General features: G+C 45.7%; 1 protein-coding gene across 1 annotated transcript in view; it reads left to right on the forward strand.

Annotated features, from left to right (window-relative positions):
• Positions 1 to 15,450, forward strand: part of LOC119179097 (4-pyridoxate dehydrogenase) — a 203,264-nt gene extending 187,814 nt beyond the window's left edge. The window contains exons 10-11 of the mRNA XM_037430175.2: positions 11,951 to 12,170; positions 15,218 to 15,450. Coding sequence (XP_037286072.2) covers positions 11,951 to 12,170; positions 15,218 to 15,350 — 353 coding nt within the window. The 3' untranslated portion in view covers positions 15,351 to 15,450. The remainder of the gene's footprint in view (positions 1 to 11,950; positions 12,171 to 15,217) is intronic.
• Positions 15,451 to 19,611: the final 4,161 nt, after the last annotated feature.

Below are 19,611 nucleotides of genomic sequence, written 5' to 3' on the forward strand. Positions count from 1 at the left end.
TTCTTCGAGCACCTTGATTATAAGAGCACCAGTGTACCTGGGAAAACCTTCATCTTGGTCTCGGAACAGAGCACCTTGATTACAAGTAAACGCGTGCTCGCACCATGGACAAGTCTTCATCATCATGCTTTTCGAGCGCTTTGGCGATGATTTCGACTCATCCACAAGAGAACACCTGTTGCGCTTGACTAACACAGGTAAAACCACGTATTGAAGGAAGTGGAAGCCAGCGCAAAATAGAAAGTGCGAGAAAACGGGAAACGCCATGAACGTGCGTTTGCTCTGGTGATTTGTTTTGGGCAAGAGCTGTGAATTCAATCTCGAAAGGTGCGTTAGCTGACGCACGCAATGCCTGATTGTCGAGATAAGCATACGACAACGAACGCCATGGGCGTGCGCAACAACGTAGTCACGAGCGAAACGTGGCGCACACGGGACGCGAGATGAGGGTATGCAAGCCACCGGTCAGGCAAACTGGAAACAGAAATTTACTAGTGAAATCAACACGCGCTCTATCTATTGTAAACTACAGCAAGCACACAATTTTCTACGCTTGGTGGTGCTCACCTTAGTCGAAGCGAGCCGTGGCCACGCGTCGGCGTGTTCGAGCTAAAGGTGGGCACCCGTGGTTGCTGAAGGATGGATGGATGGATGGATGGATGGATGGATGGATGGATAGATGAATGGACCCTTTAGATCGGGTGGGGGCTAGCGCCACCAATCCGTAATACCTAATGAACCAAAAACTAGATTTATTTTTTTTTCTTTAAATAGTGAGGTAAAGGATTCGTACTTTGCAGTGAAGGGTTTAATTTTCACTCGTGCCTGGACTTTAGCTACCAATCAGATAACCTCTTTCTAGTTATTGTACCCGCTCAAAGTCTATATTGCCCTCCCTGTCTTTAAACCCCAGTGTTTTGAAAAACTCCGCGCCATCATCCTGAACTATAGGGTGAAGCCCTTTACATTATCAAGTGTTCGGAACTTTCCTCTTCCTCTCCACACGCACTGCATACCGTGTCTACCCCTTCGTGTTTGGCCCGATAAGTTTTGGTTCGCAATACTACCGTCCTGGCGTCAAACAGTAGAGAACTACCCCAAGTATTATCATAAATCCTTTCCTTGGCAATTCTTTGCTTGAAAGTTCGATAGATCCCTAGTGCGGCTCCGCCACGGTGGTCTAGTGGCTAAGGCACTCGGCTGCTGACCCGCAGGTCGCGGGATCAAATCCCGGCTGAGGCGGCTGCATTTCCGATGGAGGCGGAAATGTTGTAGGCCTGTGTGCTCAGATTTGGGTGCACGTTAAAGAACCCCAGGTGGTTGAAATTTCCGGAGCCCTGCACTACGGCGTCTCTCATAATCATATGGTGGTTTTGGGACGTTAAACCCCACATATCAATCAATCATTCAGATCCCTCGTGCGGACTTCCTAATCATGCCAATTCTCTACATATCGGTCTCAGCTTCCTTCACCTTCTTTTTAATTGATAATTCTTTTTGGTTTGGCCCCCTGCTGCTTTGTAAGTATTTAACAGTCAATTTTCTAATTCACTTTCTCCGTTTTGTATCGACATTCTTCATGTACAAGTAGCTGAATACCTTCCTAACCCAAAGCTGCTCCCCCATTACTCTCAATCGCTTCTTAAATTTTATCTTGCTGCTAGCTTCCCTGCCCTCAAACGATGTCCATCCCATATCTCCTTGTACTCCCTTATTTGGTGTATTCCCGTGACCTCCTAACCCAAGCCTACCTATTCCACGTTGCTTAATTTCTAATCTTGCTTGAACTTCTGATCTCATGCGCAAGACCGCATTGCCGAACGTCAGACCAGGAACCATGACCCTTTTCTATATTCCTCTCACAACATCATACCTATAGCAGCACCAGAGTCCCCTGTAGCTGATTTCATTAAACTCTGTGTCCTGTATTTATACGGACAACATAGGTAAATAACACATCGAAACATGATAATCACGACATGCGTGTCATGTACCATGCCTCCATGCCACACTCATGATGCGCTCGCGGCCGTTTCGCTAGCTTCACATATGCCAAAGTTGCTATTACGTGACCTCAATGGATGACGAATGTATATCACTGGTGCAAACATGAATAAGAGAGGCGTGTCATGCGAGGAGCATGAGCACATGCAACAGTCAAGGCGCGAGTATACTTCGGCGCGACCCAGTGCGCGTGCGCACTGGTGTTCGTTTCGTCACGTCTCGCCAGCGTTGCCACGCCTGGCGCAGGCCCTGCCGTATACTCGCTGGTGTGCGCGCCGCGCCGCGTTGCTTTGACGCATGTGCGTTTCAGCGCGTGTGGTATCCCTCCGTCACGAAAAGAGGCAGACACAGGGCTGTCTGGGCAACGCAGAAGAGCGAAATGCAGGATGTAGCATTTCGTGCTCGTTGTCGTCGGGCCGTATCGGAGGACGCTAGTCGCGTCGTTCGCGCCTGGCGTCAGACTACAGAGTGCTTGAGTTTTGCTAACATGGCGTCGCTGTGCCCAGCGTGCGTTCGCGTCAGCATTACGTTAGAGTATATTGGGCCCTTCATGAGGCACTCACGGCCGTCATGCTAGTTCCACATACACTGAATTTGGTGTCACGTATCGTCAATAGAGGACGAAAGTAAACGACTCATCCAAACATGATAATCATGACACGGAAGTCATGTACGGCATAATTTACCTCCACTTCGTAACGTTGGGCTAATTTTAAAGTGACAAATCAACATTTCTCATTCGTGCTTCGCATATAATTGATTCCCACTGTACGTGGGTTTTGCAAATTTTTTTTCAATCAAGAAACCCACTAGCTGACGCTGCCGGCGTCGGCGTTGCGAGATGACAGATGGAGAATTGTGGGAGAGTGAGGGGATGCGCATGCGCAATGGGAATGTAAGCGCCGCGGGGAGGGATGCGTAGAGGACCGAGTGGAAGGGGGGGGGATGTGAGCGAGCGTAGGCTTGCAGACGCTGCCGGCGTTGGCGTGGTGAGGCGAGAGATGGTGACTTTAGGAGGAGAGGGTGTGTGAACGCACAGTATTGGAGGTTACGCCACACACCGAAGTGAGCTCCACCACAAGATGTTTCGCATCTCAAGCAATCGATTGTAGCTGATCTGCAACAGGCTCAAGGCTTACAATGTTGAGTGCACATAACTTGCACCTGATTCACTCTTATTTGCGTAGAATACCACTGCAGCCACGCTGTGCTGTTAATTCTCTTTTGAATTCTCGCAAAAACGCAACATACTAACGCTGCGTTACGCAAGCAGACTCTTGGTACGAGCATACGAACGCGTCCTTAAAACATATGCATTACGAACGGCGCATGCACGCTCCTCCTCCTCTCCCGTGGCACGCTGCGTACGTAGCATCAGTATGTAGGCGTAGCTATCTTTCTATTATGAATATCAACAAGTTCCCCAGACGTTTCCATTGAAAATAGTGGCTAGATAAGTTTCTCATTGCGCTGTGAAAAGAGGAACGCGTTACAACCCTATGTTAGCTCCAAAAATATAAGAAGCTCGTTCCGTTACGTATAGAAACATATCTCTATTGAAAATCCTGGGTTGGTGGATGCAGGAATAGTTGGTGGATATGGTGGAAAGAATAGTTGATATAGTGGAAATACTTATGGATATGGTGGAGACTGTAGTGGGCATAGTGGTTGATGACGGCGAAAGTGGAAAAAATTCCGCCATATCCACGAAGGGAATGATGATGAGTGGGCGAAGCTCCGGAGGTAAACCTGGTAAACCATGAATCCTCTGTACATTTTGCCCACTCGATTTTATTACATCGCTCCCCCTAGCGTACGTCGCCGCACTAAGTCGAATGATTGCCTTCAACCAATGACACGCGCCATATGTGACATCATTCCTATTTTATAAGATCTCGCGTCTTTCATCAACTGCAAGTACCGCTTTCTAGTTTATAACATCTTGCATCTTTTCATCATCAGCTACAAGTACCACCATCTAGTAAACACTACAAGAACTAAACGAGAGGTGGCTACATACAGGAGACGGTACCGCCATCCAGTGAACACTGCAAGAACTAAACTAGAGGTGGCTACATACAGGCTACAGGGGACGCACAGCCCACGCCCTAAGGAGCTTCGCCCCTAAAAATGATGGCAGATGGTGGTGGTGGTGGCGAGCCAATGGTGATGACGGTGGAAAATGTTGGCTGATGACGACAAGAGTGGGAAAAAATGGTGGCAGACGGTGGTGGTGGTGGCGAACCATTGGTGGTGATGGTAGAAAATGCCGGCTCATGGTGGCGAGGCAAAACGTGTTTGGTGGAAGGCTTGGTGAGCAAGGTGGATGATGGTGGCATGATGGAAGCTTGGTGGATTATGGTGGCATAAGGAAAAGCACATTACAGTATGTGAAATCACTTATTTGTAGTTTTTCATTCTTGAATGTGCAGAGATATATGTTTACGGTCAAAAGAAACCAGCTCTGCTGATTACGCTTTCTAGTACGTTTTTTTTTATCCCTGTGGTGTCAACAACGCTTCGATGTCTGAGGAGCATAAAATATGCGGCGGGGAATATGTTTACATTTTGCGCACGTACTTACATCAGTTCGACATCCGCTATGTGTTTCTTTGTTGTGATGTATGGGAGACTAGAGTTCACTGTGAACATGGCAATACATTTTTTACATCGGCACGCAGTCGTCGACAAATAAACGGGCTCCAGTTTGGAATTACCCCTTTCAATCATTAGAGAAGAATAGAGTGGTCACTTGATGTCGCTACGCTAGAAACGCAACTCTGGTAATTCTTGCACAATATATGTTTGAGCCATACCCTTAAGTTAACAAAGAGCGTGCGAATATGCATAAACTATCACTTTCGACATGCGTCGATATGAGCCCCAGCGAATTTGACTTTCGCCCTTCTGTTTTAACACCATGATTTCCACCAAAGATTAGTCACACCGACCGAGCCCGTGCAAGTGTTATCGGTGCTTCTGGGTTTCATATTACACAATTTTGACGAGTAAAAATGACAATGGAGCACAGCTGGGGCATCATTTAGTGTAAATGAAGCCTTTTTATTGTGTAGGGTGTCCGCGCAAGAAGTGACAAACATCGACGCGACGCGCTTGCAGCGCTTCCACCAAAGGTACGTCTCCCCTCACTGAAAGCCACCGGTCGCCCTCGATGGCACTTCACTGGCTCCTATGCGACAACATAGACACGACAATTCGTATGCTTACTGAACCAATATTATAGCATAATGTTTCTGGTGCACTGCATTCGTTTTGGCCAAGCCGTTATGTAGTTGTTCCTAACGACAGAGCAACAGCGGTGCGCTGGCAAGAATGCGCTGTGCGTTGCGCATAAAACATCAAAATCAATTGTGTGGGCATATCTATCGAATGAGCCTACAAGCGTCATAAAGCCTGAACTGATATCACCCTTTAGAATGAGTGAGAAACGGATAATAAACTTGGCAGTAACCGCCGATAAACTCGACCTGTTCCTCAGTACACTAAGTTTTTTTTTGTTTTTTCCTTGCGATTATAAATTTTAGCAAAAACATACCGCTATTGCCATTATTGCAGTGGCAATAGTTACAGGCAGAAGTTGTTTGTGTTTATCAAATGTGCAAATTTTAGTATCAGGCGCAGATCCCGTCCCTCCCGAGTGAACAACAAAAAGGACTTAAGGTAAACAGTGACTTTGTGAGTTGACTATTTTTTCAACACCCACGTCGTCATCTGTTGGCGTGGCGCAGTGGTTAGTGTGCTTAGTTCAAAATTCAGAGGTGTCAGGTTCGATTCCTGCGTGTTCCACCTTTTTTACGGGTGCTTTATACATAGTTTTTTATACAATTATTTTCATTATCTCCTTAGCGGCAGCTTGTCACGGTGGTTTTGACGCTGCTTCGCGCTCTAGCACTGCCGGCTGGAGCGCGCCATCCACCATGTGCCACCAACATTTCCACCGCTATAGTCCACCAAAATGGTGGGTGGTGGAATCCATAATTTCTATGGTGGACATTTTTTCAATGGGGATATAACACGTAGTTGTGTCGTTACTCCACGAATAAGATTTTGAGTCAGTGCGTCTTCGTGGCAGGAACCCACATTGCGAATGTTATCAAACTCGTAGTATAACTTCGACAGAACACGCAGCCCAAACAATGATTCTACCTGCAACAATAATTTAACGTAAATTAATTTGCTCAGAAATACTGTGCTGTTGCTTATGGTGTTCAAGTGATAGCACCCATGTCACAGGCACAGTCGCGTTTCGTGTGTAAAATTACGAACAAACTGCAACTTTATCACCGATACTCTCGGTCATGAACACATCTCTCTACTCCCAACAGTCACAGTAATTTTGACAGGTATGCATCAGCTGACAAAAATTCTGAAATACTGTAGTTAAAAGGAAATGCCTTAACCATTTAGGTGCAAGGAAGAAAATATCTATACATTTTCTCCTCATCCTGTATTATGGTGTAGTGTCTAGAATATAGTAACAATATTCTAGGCATTACAATTGTCTGAAAATTTGGAGTGTTTACATGAAAGCGTTAAGATCAGCGAAATTACATAAAAGATGTTAGTAAACATAAAATGACATACCCATAGTTTCTGATCTAAAAAAAAGCTTCACATAAACAGGAAATTAATAACCAGTGTCAGAGTATTGCTGCAATATTGTTCTGATAGCTACAACTAGTACAATGCAAGCAAATGACCCATTTATTGCTGTCATCGGACAGTTTGCTTCACTTCTTAAAAAGCATATTTGCTCCTACGCTAAAATCTAATAGGCGCTAGACTAAACCAGCACTTGAAGTGATGTTCATTGGGTGTGTCCATTGAAGCGTCTCTATCCAAACAGACGATTGCGCATTTGATTGCGCACCGCTGGATTGCAGACTGTGGCGCACTCATCGCACCTTACACTAGTCGCCTATCACCACACTCCCTCTTTTCGTCTATTCCATTTTACCCTAGGGCAAATAGAGGCCCAGAAAACTATTCTCTAGGCCGGCCTATCTTACTTTCATAAAAATTTTCAATAGTCAATGGGTAGCACTCGTGTTCTCAACACCTAGCAGTTCGGCAGTAGTCCACCGCTATGCGAGGTGAATGCCATGTCCAGTTCTACAGAAGTGACGGCTAGGAGCTTGGGTCAAACACTTCGTATGCTTATATAATAAAAGCGAGAAAATAACAGCTCACGTTACCAGAAAATGTTATCGTAAGCACGTCAGCAGTTACTGCTCTTCAACAAAAACGAGTACGTTACTAAGTTACTGAAGAAGTCAACTGGTTACTGGTAGCACCGTTATTTGTAACGCTTTCTGCGCAACACTGTCAGCAACTTGGACTACAGACATGCACATATCATGGATCATCTTAGGTGAAAAGGTTGCACAAAAATGCAAGAAAATCATTACCTTGAGGATACTGAAACAAAAAGAAGCCCCACACTTCAAAATCACGCAGAAATTAGGAATTGGAAGAAACTATTAGCATGGCAGCTGACGGCATCATGAAGGAATGGCTAAGTAATGAGCGGCAAAGCAAAGCGCATTACAGGCTGCCAGAATGAAGTGTTTTTCTTCACCGAGCGGAGATTTAGCTTGTAGCTTGCCCCTGCTGTACTCTGCAATGAAGCTTCCCCGGTTTCTGTGACGCATTCTAATCCGTGGGGTTTCGCAATGGTGAGAAAAAGGCACTGATATGCTGCCGTGCCGGAGTGCTGCCGAGCCCACAGTGTTGTTCTATCGCTTTTGATTGCGGTCTTGTTTTGTTGGATTTATTGATGTTAGGCGGAGATGTAGAAGAGAACCCCGGTCCTCCAAAAAAAGGTGCCCCTTCCGCTGATGAACCATGTGATATAGCCGCAATTCTTAATGAACTCAAAAACGGCCAGTCAACACTGTTAAGCGAAATGAGATTCATGAAAACCAAACTCGACGAAACCGATACCATGTTCGCGGACATTAAGGTACGTCTAACTAAAATCGAGGGAGACTGCGCGTCCCTTGTGAGCATTAAAACCCAGGTAGAGGAAATCGAGCATCTAGCCGAGATGAACGCAAAACAAATTTCTCATTTGTCGTCCCGTCTCGACGATTCCGAAGACAGGGCTCGTCGCCAAAACCTGCTGTTTTTTGGGCTAGTCGACCGTGCAGGCGAAACGTGGGCGCAGTCTGAAGAAAAGGTTATTAGTCACTGTTCAGCCGTACTAAAGATAAACATCCAACCACGAGACATCGAGCGTGCGCACAGGCTGGGCACATTTCACCCGGCTAAAAAAAGGCCGATAATTGTGAAATTCGCCTATTTCAAGGATAAGGATAAGGTTCTTAGTGCCAGCTGGAAATTTAATGAGTCGGATGTGTCTATCTCTGCAGATTTTTTGCCTAATACACGCGTGGCCCGCAAGAAGTTGGTTGAATTTGGCAAAGCACAAGGGACCTCCTACAAGCTACGACATGATAAATTAAAGATAGGTGACGTCACTTACTTCTATGACCACAGTAGCGAAAAGGTTGTGCAGTGCGATGCGTAGCGGTTAGCAAACACAACTCCCAGTTCCGAAAACAGTATCATATCATTCATTTTTACTAACATCCGTAGCCTGATTCCCAAAAGGGACCAACTAAGCAACATCGTTACCTCAACCGACTCCAATTTTGTAATTCTTACGGAAACATGGCTAAACCCCTCTATAAGTAATGCAGACGTACAGCTCTATTTTCCAGATTTCGACGTCTTCCGATGTGATCGGGTAAACAGGCGAGGCGGTGGTGTCCTGTTGGGTGCCCATCGTAGTTTGCAGTGCTGTCGTGTTGTTATTAGTTCCCCACTCGAAATACTGTTTATTCGATGCACAGCTGCGTATTCTCCTGTCATAATTCTCGTATGCTATCGCCCCCCAGATGCCGACGCCTCCTTCGTACCCCATTTCCACGACGCGTTGCAGTTGGTCTCAACCCTACACCCCAACACCCGTATTGCAATTTTTGATGATTTTAACCTTCCGGCTATTGACTGGTGCTACCCCGCTATCACGCCGGCGCACAAAAGTGTCGAAAGCGATTTCATAAACACGTGTCTTTCGTTCGGGCTTTCGCAGTTGGTCACATCACCCACAAGAACTACAAACCACTGGAACAATCTACTTGACCTGGTTCTTGCTTCTCACCCCGATAGTTTCTCCCCACTCACCTATCTGGATGGTATCAGTGACCATGCTATCATTCATGGTACGTTTCATTGCCTACACAAACGCCCACCGGAATTATCGAAAACAATAACACTTTACGATAAAGGTAAATATCTCGATATGAACGATGAACTGAGCCACTTTTGCGATTCGTTCTTATTGGATTTCGAAACTCGCTCGGTTGAAACGAATTGGTCAATCTTTAAGTATGAAACGCAACGTTTGATTGCAAAATACATACCTACAAAAACGAACAGAGCGGATCGCATCCCCATGGTTCAGCGTTACTTTAAAACGGCTCAAAAGAAAAAGAAATAGGCAATTTAGAGCGGCAAAAACATCCACCGACCCACGCACATGGGATAAATATCGAGCAACATCGAAAAACTTCGATTTACTCCTGTCTAAATCCAAACGCACCTTCTTCTCGTCGACACTGCCAGCTCTGATTCGCACTAACCCTAAGCAGTTCTGGAGGACCATTAACCCAAAACACGTAAACCCTACAGTTTCCTTGCTTGACTCCTCAGGAACTGCTATTCCTGACTGCAAGGTTGCCGAGTCCCTTAACTCCACATTCTGCTCAGTATTCACCCGCGAGCCAGACGACGGCCCTGTGTCCCTCTCTACTAAATTGCACTCCATCATGCCCAGCATTGCATTCCAACCACACGGCATCTCAAACGTCATTGACTCCCTGAAGCTATCTTCGGCCTCAGGCGTTGACGGCATAAATGCAAAAATTCTTAAAAACACCAAACACCTCTCTGGCATCATTCTTAGCCATATCTTCCAGCAGTCCCTCTCAACAGGTTCTGTTCCCCAAGATTGGAAAACAGGAAAAGTGGTACCTGTCCCCAAGAAAGCCTCAGATAACGCGTTTCGTCCAATCTCTCTTACATGTGTTTGCCCTAAAATAATGAAACATATCATTTACACGCACATAGCTAGCTTTCTGAAATCCGCAAAGTTCTTTCATCCCAATCAACATGGCTTCCAAAAAGGTCTCTCCTGCGACACTCAATTGGCACTCTTCCTAAGTGACATTAATTCTAAATTAGACATTAACGTCCCCGTCGATGCTATTTTCATAGATTTCGAGAAGGCCTTCGACAAAGTCTCCCACAAGCGTTTGCTATCTAAACTTTCACATTTAAACATTGACGAACATGTATTTACATGGCTTTCAAACTTTTTAACTAACCGACAGCAGTTTGTCTACGCTAACAACAGTTCTTCATCCTTATCTCCTGTGCTATCAGGTGTTCCTCAAGGGACGGTCCTCGGGCCCTTACTTTTTCTCATATACATCAACGACCTACCAGACAATATTTCTTCAAGCATTCGGTTGTTCGCGGACGACTGCGTCATTTATCGCCCCATTATCAATCCCAGTGATGATGTAGCACTTCAGCGAGACCTAAAGAAGATAGACGAATGGTGCAACAAATGGCTCATGGTGCTAAACGTTCACAAAACATCCATCATGTCATTCCACAGGCGTCACTCCTATTCCACGTACAAATATTTCTTAAGTGGCTCCGCTATATTTCCTGTCTCGTCCACTAAATATCTAGGTCTTCTTATTTCTGATGACCTTACATGGTCATCCTACATACATCGCATTACCAGTGACGCGAATCGCGCGCTGGGCTTCCTCCGACGTAACATTAACCTGGCTCCTTCCACAGTTAAATTATTGGCCTACGAAACGCTTGTTCGCCCAAAGCTGGAATTCGCGTGTGCAGTCTGGGACTTACCACAAGGTAACTCAAGTACCATCCTTGAATCCGTTCAGAACCGTGCGGCCAGATTCATCTTTTCCGATTATTCATACCACACAAGCGTAACACTTCTTAAACGTAAAGCTAAATTGCCAAGTCTCAAAACACGACGTACAGTAGCACTATTTTGCCTCTTCCACAAATTCTACAACTCGTTATCATGCGAAAGCCTCCACATAAAAACTGCTCACCACCCATCGAATCGCCTCAACCACTCAAAAGCAGTATACCCACCTCGTGCACGCACGACCGCCTATCTAAATTCATTTCCTGTTCTGACAGCCATCGAATGGAACAGCCTTCTTGAAAGTGTCGTCACCAAAACAAACCCGACTCAGTTCAAAGCTGCCGTTGAAAAACTTCTGTACTGATTATTTTTGTGACATGTATGCGATTATCCTTAGTGGTGTTATCTGTTTCGCTGGTTGGCATTGTATGCTTTTTATGCTTCGTTGCTATGCTTCGTTGGTTGGCATTGTATGCTTTTTATTAACAGAGCGTGCTTGATACCCTTTCGTGATACGCTCGTGCAGTTTTTGTTTTCTTTTTTTGTGTTTGTTGATCAGTTGTGTAATTTTTGTGCTTCAACACCCCTCATGTAAAACCCCACTCATTGGGGTCTTTGAGGTACCTGTAAATAAATAAATAAATATAACTTCGTGGTTGCAAAGCACACACACTACACATCATATATTTTGTCTACCAAGGTATTGTAGTGGTTACGGACCTCAACCTCGTGGGCTCGGTCACTGCTGCGGCGTTCGCATTCTGATAAAGGCAAAATTATAAAGGCCAGTCGACTCTGTGTTGCCATTGAACATTTAAAAACACCAGATGGTGGAAATTTCGGGAGCCCCCACATTGCGGCGTCCTTCATAATCATGTTATTGCTTTGGAACATTAAACATCAGATAAACATTAGATATTATTCTTAAACTTGTTCTCTCTTGGACAGGGGTCAAAATTGCACTGGACCTCATGAGGAGCGATCCCATGGGTTCTATCGGAGCGGAGCCCTGGAGCATTCCTCTTAAAGCATGTGCATTGAAGGGTCCAATCTGGAGCGATGCCTACCTGGCCTGCTTCGTGAAGCACATGGCTCACACCACGTGGCACGCCTGCTGTACTTGTCCCATGGGCAATGATAGAAGAGCCGTAGTCAACCACGAGCTCAAGTGCGTATACTTTGCTATTCAAATGAAATTGAACCTTGTAGGCCCGTATTGAACGTTGCGGACCATAATATTTCTTGTGACATAAAGGTGCGCTATTGCTACCGTATCCTCAGATTCTAAATATTCGTATTGCGCCTCTGACGCAGACACCTAAAGCAAACGCTACCACCAGGGAAAGGTGAGGGTGCCCCTAGTGCCCATGGCAGTTTCACTGCTAAAACAGTCGCACCAGTAATGGAAATCCAGTGAAGCAATCTCACTCTTCCTGCCAATGGAAGGGCATGTGAAGTGTAATTGTTGAACGGCAAGATAATGCGGCTTTCACTGCGTAGACATTGTGTTTCTTTAGACAATTCTGTTGTTTATTCACAACCGTTTCCAGTGGTAAACTGCACGTACACGCGCAAATGCTTTGCTGCAGCCCAAGTGATTGTTGCAGCAATTCAAGTAACTTTTAATTGCATTTTCATTCATGGGATCAACGGCACTTCTTTACTTTAAAACGTGGCAGTGTGTGACAATTCATGACATAAAAAATTTGAGAGCAACCACAAAAGTTATGCGTAATTTAGCAAGCTTGACATAAAAATCTAACGATGAATTCAAAATGAATCGCGCCCAGCGTGCAAAATTTTGAGCACTTGTTTGGTCACCCTCGATGTACTGGAAACAAGAAAGTAATAAATATTGTGTGAAGGCGGGTCATAGCCTAATCTTCTCGTTGAAAACGGCAGGTCATCTCATTTGTGCTAGCGAATCACCCAACCTGTGCGTGTGGTGGTTCGGGTCGGTCCTCCTCTTTAAAGCCTAAAAGAAGGAAATCACAATATTAAGCTTGTTTTTCTGGGCAGCCATGAAACTCGGAGATAGCCATTACGACGCTTTTGCAGATTGAATAAGTTGTTTTCTCGCATGTTTCTAGTTTAAAAAAGGAAAAAATTAGCATTACACACCGCATACAAAGACCAAACTGAATGCGCGTGTATTTAGGAATGCTTGCCGGTTTTCCCGAAGAAATTCAGCTTCGGCGCACCTTGACTCATATAATCATCTTTTCTTTAGTATTGTGCATTCTGTTATTCAACATACATCTTTAGCGCCTGCAACTGATGCTATTTACTCTAAGTAGGGTGTTGAACTTTGAGAGTGTTGAACCAGTGCAACACGCGCAAATTTTCTGTATGGCAAGCTATTTGTCCTTGGCAAGCCATTAGATTGAGCAGCAAGTCACTTCTTAATTGCATTTAATGCCTGCAACTATATATTTATTACCCATGATGTACTATGTACTTTGTAAGTCCCCCCTCCTCCTTCATATCTTAATAGCACTGAACATACTGTAATTTACAAAAACGAAACTGCTGTAACTCATGCTGCAGCAATATCGCATGATGGCTTCGACGAATGGCCGATAGATGCTGCACACGTATTGTCTTTGCTTAATATGAGCATCCAAAAAAAGGTATTTTTGTATCTTTATTGCTGTATCTGTATTCCGGACTACTTTTCACGCTTTTTTTCAAGGTATCTTCGAAATATCCTGCGATGTTAAGGGGACATAAATCTCAGACATAGGTTTGCGAAACATCGCAAGACATATTCCGTAATACAGGTGCAGCAATTCATAGACAAGAGTACTCTTTTTTTTAGAGATGCGGACATTCGCGAAAGTCATATGGGCAGCATCCGTCAGCCATTCGTCGATGCCTCGATTTCATAATGATGGAATATTATATACTGCGTTTATCTTTTTGTATACTACAGTACTCTAAGTGCCTTTAAGACATAACGCAGGTAGGGGTACTCACAAATTACAACACGGGTAAAAAGTATATACTTGCAATCATCAGCTGCATTTAAGAAGTGGCTTTCTGCTCAATTTAGTGGCTTAACACGAAATAATGCATTTCAGTATCGGTATTTCAGGCTTCCAACAGATGTACTTCGTTACCTGCACTACGGAATACTTTAAGTATCTCTGCCCAGCTCTTAACAAGTATACTGTAGCAATATTTTGAGATAACATTAACAAGATTTTTGTGCTTCCGTCGGTGTCGTGCTCTGTCGCATGGGTGCTATGGCGATTACCATACTTGAAGACCGAGCTGTTTTATGGACGAACGGCTCACTATTCCGGACTGCCAGCAGAGTTTTCTTGTTCTTGACGTCTACTGAAGGCCTTGAAAAACACTCCAGTTCGTTTTATGCCATGCTGTTTCGGACCATTTTTTTCTTTATAGAATGAATAAATGCCTAATATCTTCATTTCATTTGCATATGATTTCAAGTATACTACTCTGCAGCAATCAGAAGACATGACACTGTAGCGGTAAACTCAAAAACAAACACTCGGAGGCAAAAAGTAGGAACGTTGACCTCTATGTTTGACTGTTGTTATAGAACATCATGTCCTACAGCAAGTGCGAACTCGCCCTAGAATACTTTCGTAAGATCCTACATACTTTGAGGATGTAAACATGACCGGAAAGCAAGTAAGACAAAATCAACATAGTTTGGAGAAAATCATTTTGGTTATTTTGGTCTCGATTGTTCAGACAGTACTGGTGTAATGGTTGTGACTGGCTTTCAGTGAAACAGTGGGAGTATATGGCTCATTCATTTGTAATTAGAAACTGTCTTTTTGAGTTCCCGTTACAGTCAGAAATTACACCATTTCAATTCCAACTGGTTTAGAAGTTAAAGATACTTAGGTGTGCTTCAGGAACTTCCGGTTTCTGGATTTGGTTTTTGTGAGGCAAACAAAAACGCTGAATCTCGTCTCAGCATGACATACCAAAGCTTTTGATGGTCTACTGGGCTGCCTGAAGACCATACTTTGTCGCCGGCAGTGCATCGCCGAGGATTTATCGTTTTGCATCTCTCTTTATGCTAAACATCGCAGGCAATGCTCGAGTGTTCTGCTACAGCAGGCGTTAGCGTGGCTTATATTACTTGCTATCGAGCTAAAGCTTGCGTGTTTAATTGAATGGCATTTTGTTTCACGCCTCAATCACTCACAGTTCCAATCATTCTTCATCTGTTTTCAGGGTTTGGGGTGTGCAGAAGTTGCGAGTTGTGGACGCATCTGTCATGCCCACAATAGTGACGGGAAATCTCAACGTGCCTACTTTGATGATTGCCCAGAAAGCAGCTGCCATGATTCGAGATGCTGATCCATAGTTTACAATAATGAACTACTGAACACAAGCTATGTTATGTTTCTATTTTTATCGTTCGGGCATCATTGACAAGACGAAATAAATGAACTTCTGAACAGTGACCAAGCTGGTATCTCTATTGGTTAGAAGTCATTTTAGTTTTTATTGTGGTCATACTGTGCAAACTATTACGTATGATGCTTTTATGCGCTCATTTTAGAATGGGACTTACTCTCCTGAGCTTCAGACATTATATGTTGCCGTCAGAAGGTCAGTCACGTGACAGATACTGCGCTTTCATCTGGTAACAATGCTCATGGTCAGCGCTTCGTCGCCGTTGATGCCTGTTTCATTCCTACAGGTTATGGGCACATTCCGACTCTGACATCAAATAAGATCAGTACGGGGGATGTTTTTCCTAGCACATTGCGGACGCTACATCTATGGTGGGCTTACCATTGCTTCTAGTATGGTACCCTTTCAAGAGGGCACAGGTTTAGTTACGGCAGTTAGCCCTACTTCTTTGCCTGTTGTGGTGCCGCAGGGCACCAGGGCCCCAGTGCGATTTGCTTCACAAATACTGAACCACTTTCTCTGGTGTCCCTTCACGTATACTCGCCATCATTTTCCGCGAGTACTCATAACCATACTACAACGGCTGCTTTAACAGACGCAATAAATCTCAATGTCACGTCACAACGAAAACGGCTGCTTTAACAGCCGCAATAAATCTCAATGTCACGTCAGCGCATAAACAAGAACTTTTAAGTATATTTCAAGGAATCGGCGCTTATTTGATGTAAATTCCAAGCTGCTGGTTGCACTTCCGTCGCCTTGCATTGAATCGAAACAGAAGGCAATACAATTGTACAATTGTACGCTGCCGCCCATATAGAGTGTCTTCTGTAGAGCGGAAAGTCATCGAGGACAGCGTTGGTAGTATGCTCACACGAGATGTCATCCGGCCTTCATTCAGCTCTTGGTAATCATCTGTAGTGCTAGTCTGAAAGAATTATGGTCAAGTGCGATTCTGCGCCCATTCTTGAGCACTTAATAAAATTTCGCGCAAAGACGTGTACCCGATTCTACGAATTGATGACGGACTTGACTCTCTGCAAGGCACTTAATTTTCCTTCAGCCTCGACCTATGTGCTGGTTATTTGCAAATACCTATGGACAAAGCGGACAAGGAAAAGACTGCCTTTACACATTATAGACGAGCTGTAGTATATCAACGTCACGCCTTTCGGTTTGTGTAATGCTACTGCCACGTTCGAACGCATGATCACCACAGTCTACGTAGCCTTAACAGGAAACCATGTCTCTGTTGTCTAGATGACATTGCCACTTTCTCCTTTTTTTTCGTACGCATCTTGATTGTTTGGACAAAGCTTTGCGTGTATTTCCAACGCTGGACGTCAGCTAAACACGAAGAAATGCAATTTCGCCAACAAGAATAGCACGGTGTAGGGCCACCTTGTCATCAAAGACGGCGTTCGGCCGGATCCTGAAAGCTCATTCACACCGAAGGCGGCGCGGCAAGGTGGCGGAGCGGGATTTCCGAAGCGGCGAGTGCGTGAACCTGTTCAGACCGCATGCCTCCTTCGTCTGGCCGCGCGGCAGAAAAGGCGGGCATCTCGCCATTTTGCGCACGTGTCCCTATGACGTGCGAGTGCTTCTCCCAAACGTACACCCGCTCCACCACCGCGCCTCCGCTGCGTGGCGTTCTGATTGGCTGCGGCAAAGCGGCGAGCATTGACAGGTGGCAGAAAATCGCTCCAAGATCGATCGGCCTAGCCGCCTGGTTTTTCTGCTGCTTTTGCCGTCTAAAAAGGAGGTTTTTCCCGCTTTCCGCGTTGCCACCTCGCTGCTTTGGCGGCCCCGCCTTCGGTTTGAACGAGCCTTGACAAAATTGCTGCCGTGATATGCTTTCCTCGGGTAGTAAATTGGAAACACCTACGAAGTTTCCTGAGCGTGGCGTCCTACTTCCACCACTTCATCAGTCATTTTGCTGCTATCGCGTCACCACTGCACAAGCTGCTGACATCAGGATCTTTTGTCGCTTGGAACGACGACTACGAGCGTGTTTTCAAGCCCTCAAGCATGCTTTAACATCCGACTCTGTTTTAAGTCACTTCGACGGAAACACACCTACATGTTTGCTCACCGATGCGAGTGGCCGTGGCAATGGTGCAGTTCTACAACGGGATGCCAATGCCACTTCACGAGAGAGAGTTATTGCGTATGCTAGTCATAACCTCACGGCTGCTGAACAAAACTACTCGATAAGTAAGCAGGAATGCCTCGCTGTCGTTTGTTCTATTGGCTGCGAGATTGAGCAGGGTCACCAACTGGTGGCAACTGCCTGAAATGGTGAAGTGTGAATTGCTTCTTGCGCCGTCTGCTAGCTACATTGTGTTTTTATGTGCGCGTATGTCATGCTCGTTCTCAGTCTGGTTTGTCCGGTCATGTCAGCGCGAGTGTAACTGTTTCTACGTATGCCTGAAGCGACGTACGAAAGCATTTGGTATTGCTCGGCTGCTAATAAATTGTATAGGATCAGCGAGTGCCCCGCAGGGGCGCCTGCACAAGTAGGCGTTTGGTGTGTAGCGACACCACTGACCCGAGCTAACGGGGGAGTTTCTACTCCCTCCCACGCCTAGCCGTGCGTGGCTTTGCCGTGTCCGGGGAAAAGGGGATCCTGGGGGTTGAGCCGACGCTGGGTGATTGGACCATTAAGGCCCCCCGGCAGAGGCAACACACCCCTTTGGCCCCGGCTTCACGTAGACGGCACCCCTGGGCTGACCCACCCAGGGGAAATTGGCAGTCGCCTTTTCCTATCTCTCTCTCCCTACATCTTCGTCTTTCTTACTTTTTTAGCTTTCCTGTCTTCTACTCTCTTCCGTATACTTCCAAGCTTCCTGGCGGCTAGGGTTAACCCTGTGCAAATAGCCTACCTTGGTCTAGGCGCATTAGGTTATAGTGGCGTTGTATGGCTGGCGTCTGCAGGTTTCAGCATCCGCAAACTTGTAGCGTCCCCTCGTTGGGCTCCGTGGTGGGTGGCCGCCAACGCTGCTGAACAAAAATAAGACAGGCATGCACAGAGCATTCTCCTTATTGTCTGATCGTACCGGCTTAAAGCGGGTACGCACCAAAGATATTAAGTTTTTTAACCAGCCCAAAGAAACATATCCTCACTATCATGTTATCCACTGAGAAAAAACTGAAAAGCAAGCCAGAACCGTCTCTCCTTTCCTGGTTTCTAGATGTCTTACCGAAACTCTTGGCACAGGATACAAAGTACCCAAAATGGCTAGTGGAGACCTTCTTCTTGAAATCCGTGACAAAGAACAATTTGAAAAGCTAGACCGTATTTCAGATTTCGGTGGCATACCAATAACCATAACACCACATAGATCAATGAACACAACTCGCGGAGTGGTATCTGACATGGACTTACTTGACTTGACTGAAACTGAGCTTTTGGAGGGGTGGCAGAGCCAAAATGTCACTAATGTACAGAGAATCATCATTAGAAGAGATAATAAGGAAACACCGACGAAACACTTAATACTCACATTTGCATCCAGTAAACTACCGAAATCTATTCAAACAGGGTACACAAAGACATCTATCAGGCCGTACATACCGAACCCTCGTCGTTGCTTCCAATGCCAGAGGTATGGCCATGGCTCTAAAACCTGCCGTGGTCGCCAGACTTGTGCACAATGTGGAGTCCTAGGCCACGTGTCTGAGAACTGCAAACAACCACCACACTGTGTAAATTGCGAAGGAAACCATGCCGCATATTCACGCTCCTGCACATACTGGAAAAAAGAAAAAGAAATAATTAAGTTGAAGGTGAAGGAGAACATTACATTTAAAGAAGCACGGCGAAGAGTCGCTCCATTCTATGGACCTTCATACGCTGATGCGGAGCGTCAGGGGGCACCGCCGCACCAGCCCTCGCCACTCCTTCGGCCCGCGCATACCGAGCCGGTGGTTGTGGCACCTGCCCCCAAGGCGGCTGTAGCCCAGGCTACACCGCCTACTCCCAAACAGAGACCGGAGGCTGCAGAGTCCTCGGGTCTCAAGGCCTCACCTCACCAGGCGAGGCCCGAAACTCGAACTAACAGTCCGCACGTGCGGGCATCCAGTGCCTTCGAGGAGGCAATGGATACGTCGGCAGTGCCGAAAGAGCGGCGTGGCTCCCTGGAGCGCGCCAAGAAAACAAAAATGCAGATAACAGGGCCTGGCGATGGCCCTGTTAAGTGAACTCAAAC

This window comes from Rhipicephalus microplus, chromosome 7 (genome assembly GCF_043290135.1).
Source record: "Rhipicephalus microplus isolate Deutch F79 chromosome 7, USDA_Rmic, whole genome shotgun sequence".
Taxonomy (NCBI): domain Eukaryota; kingdom Metazoa; phylum Arthropoda; class Arachnida; order Ixodida; family Ixodidae; genus Rhipicephalus; species Rhipicephalus microplus.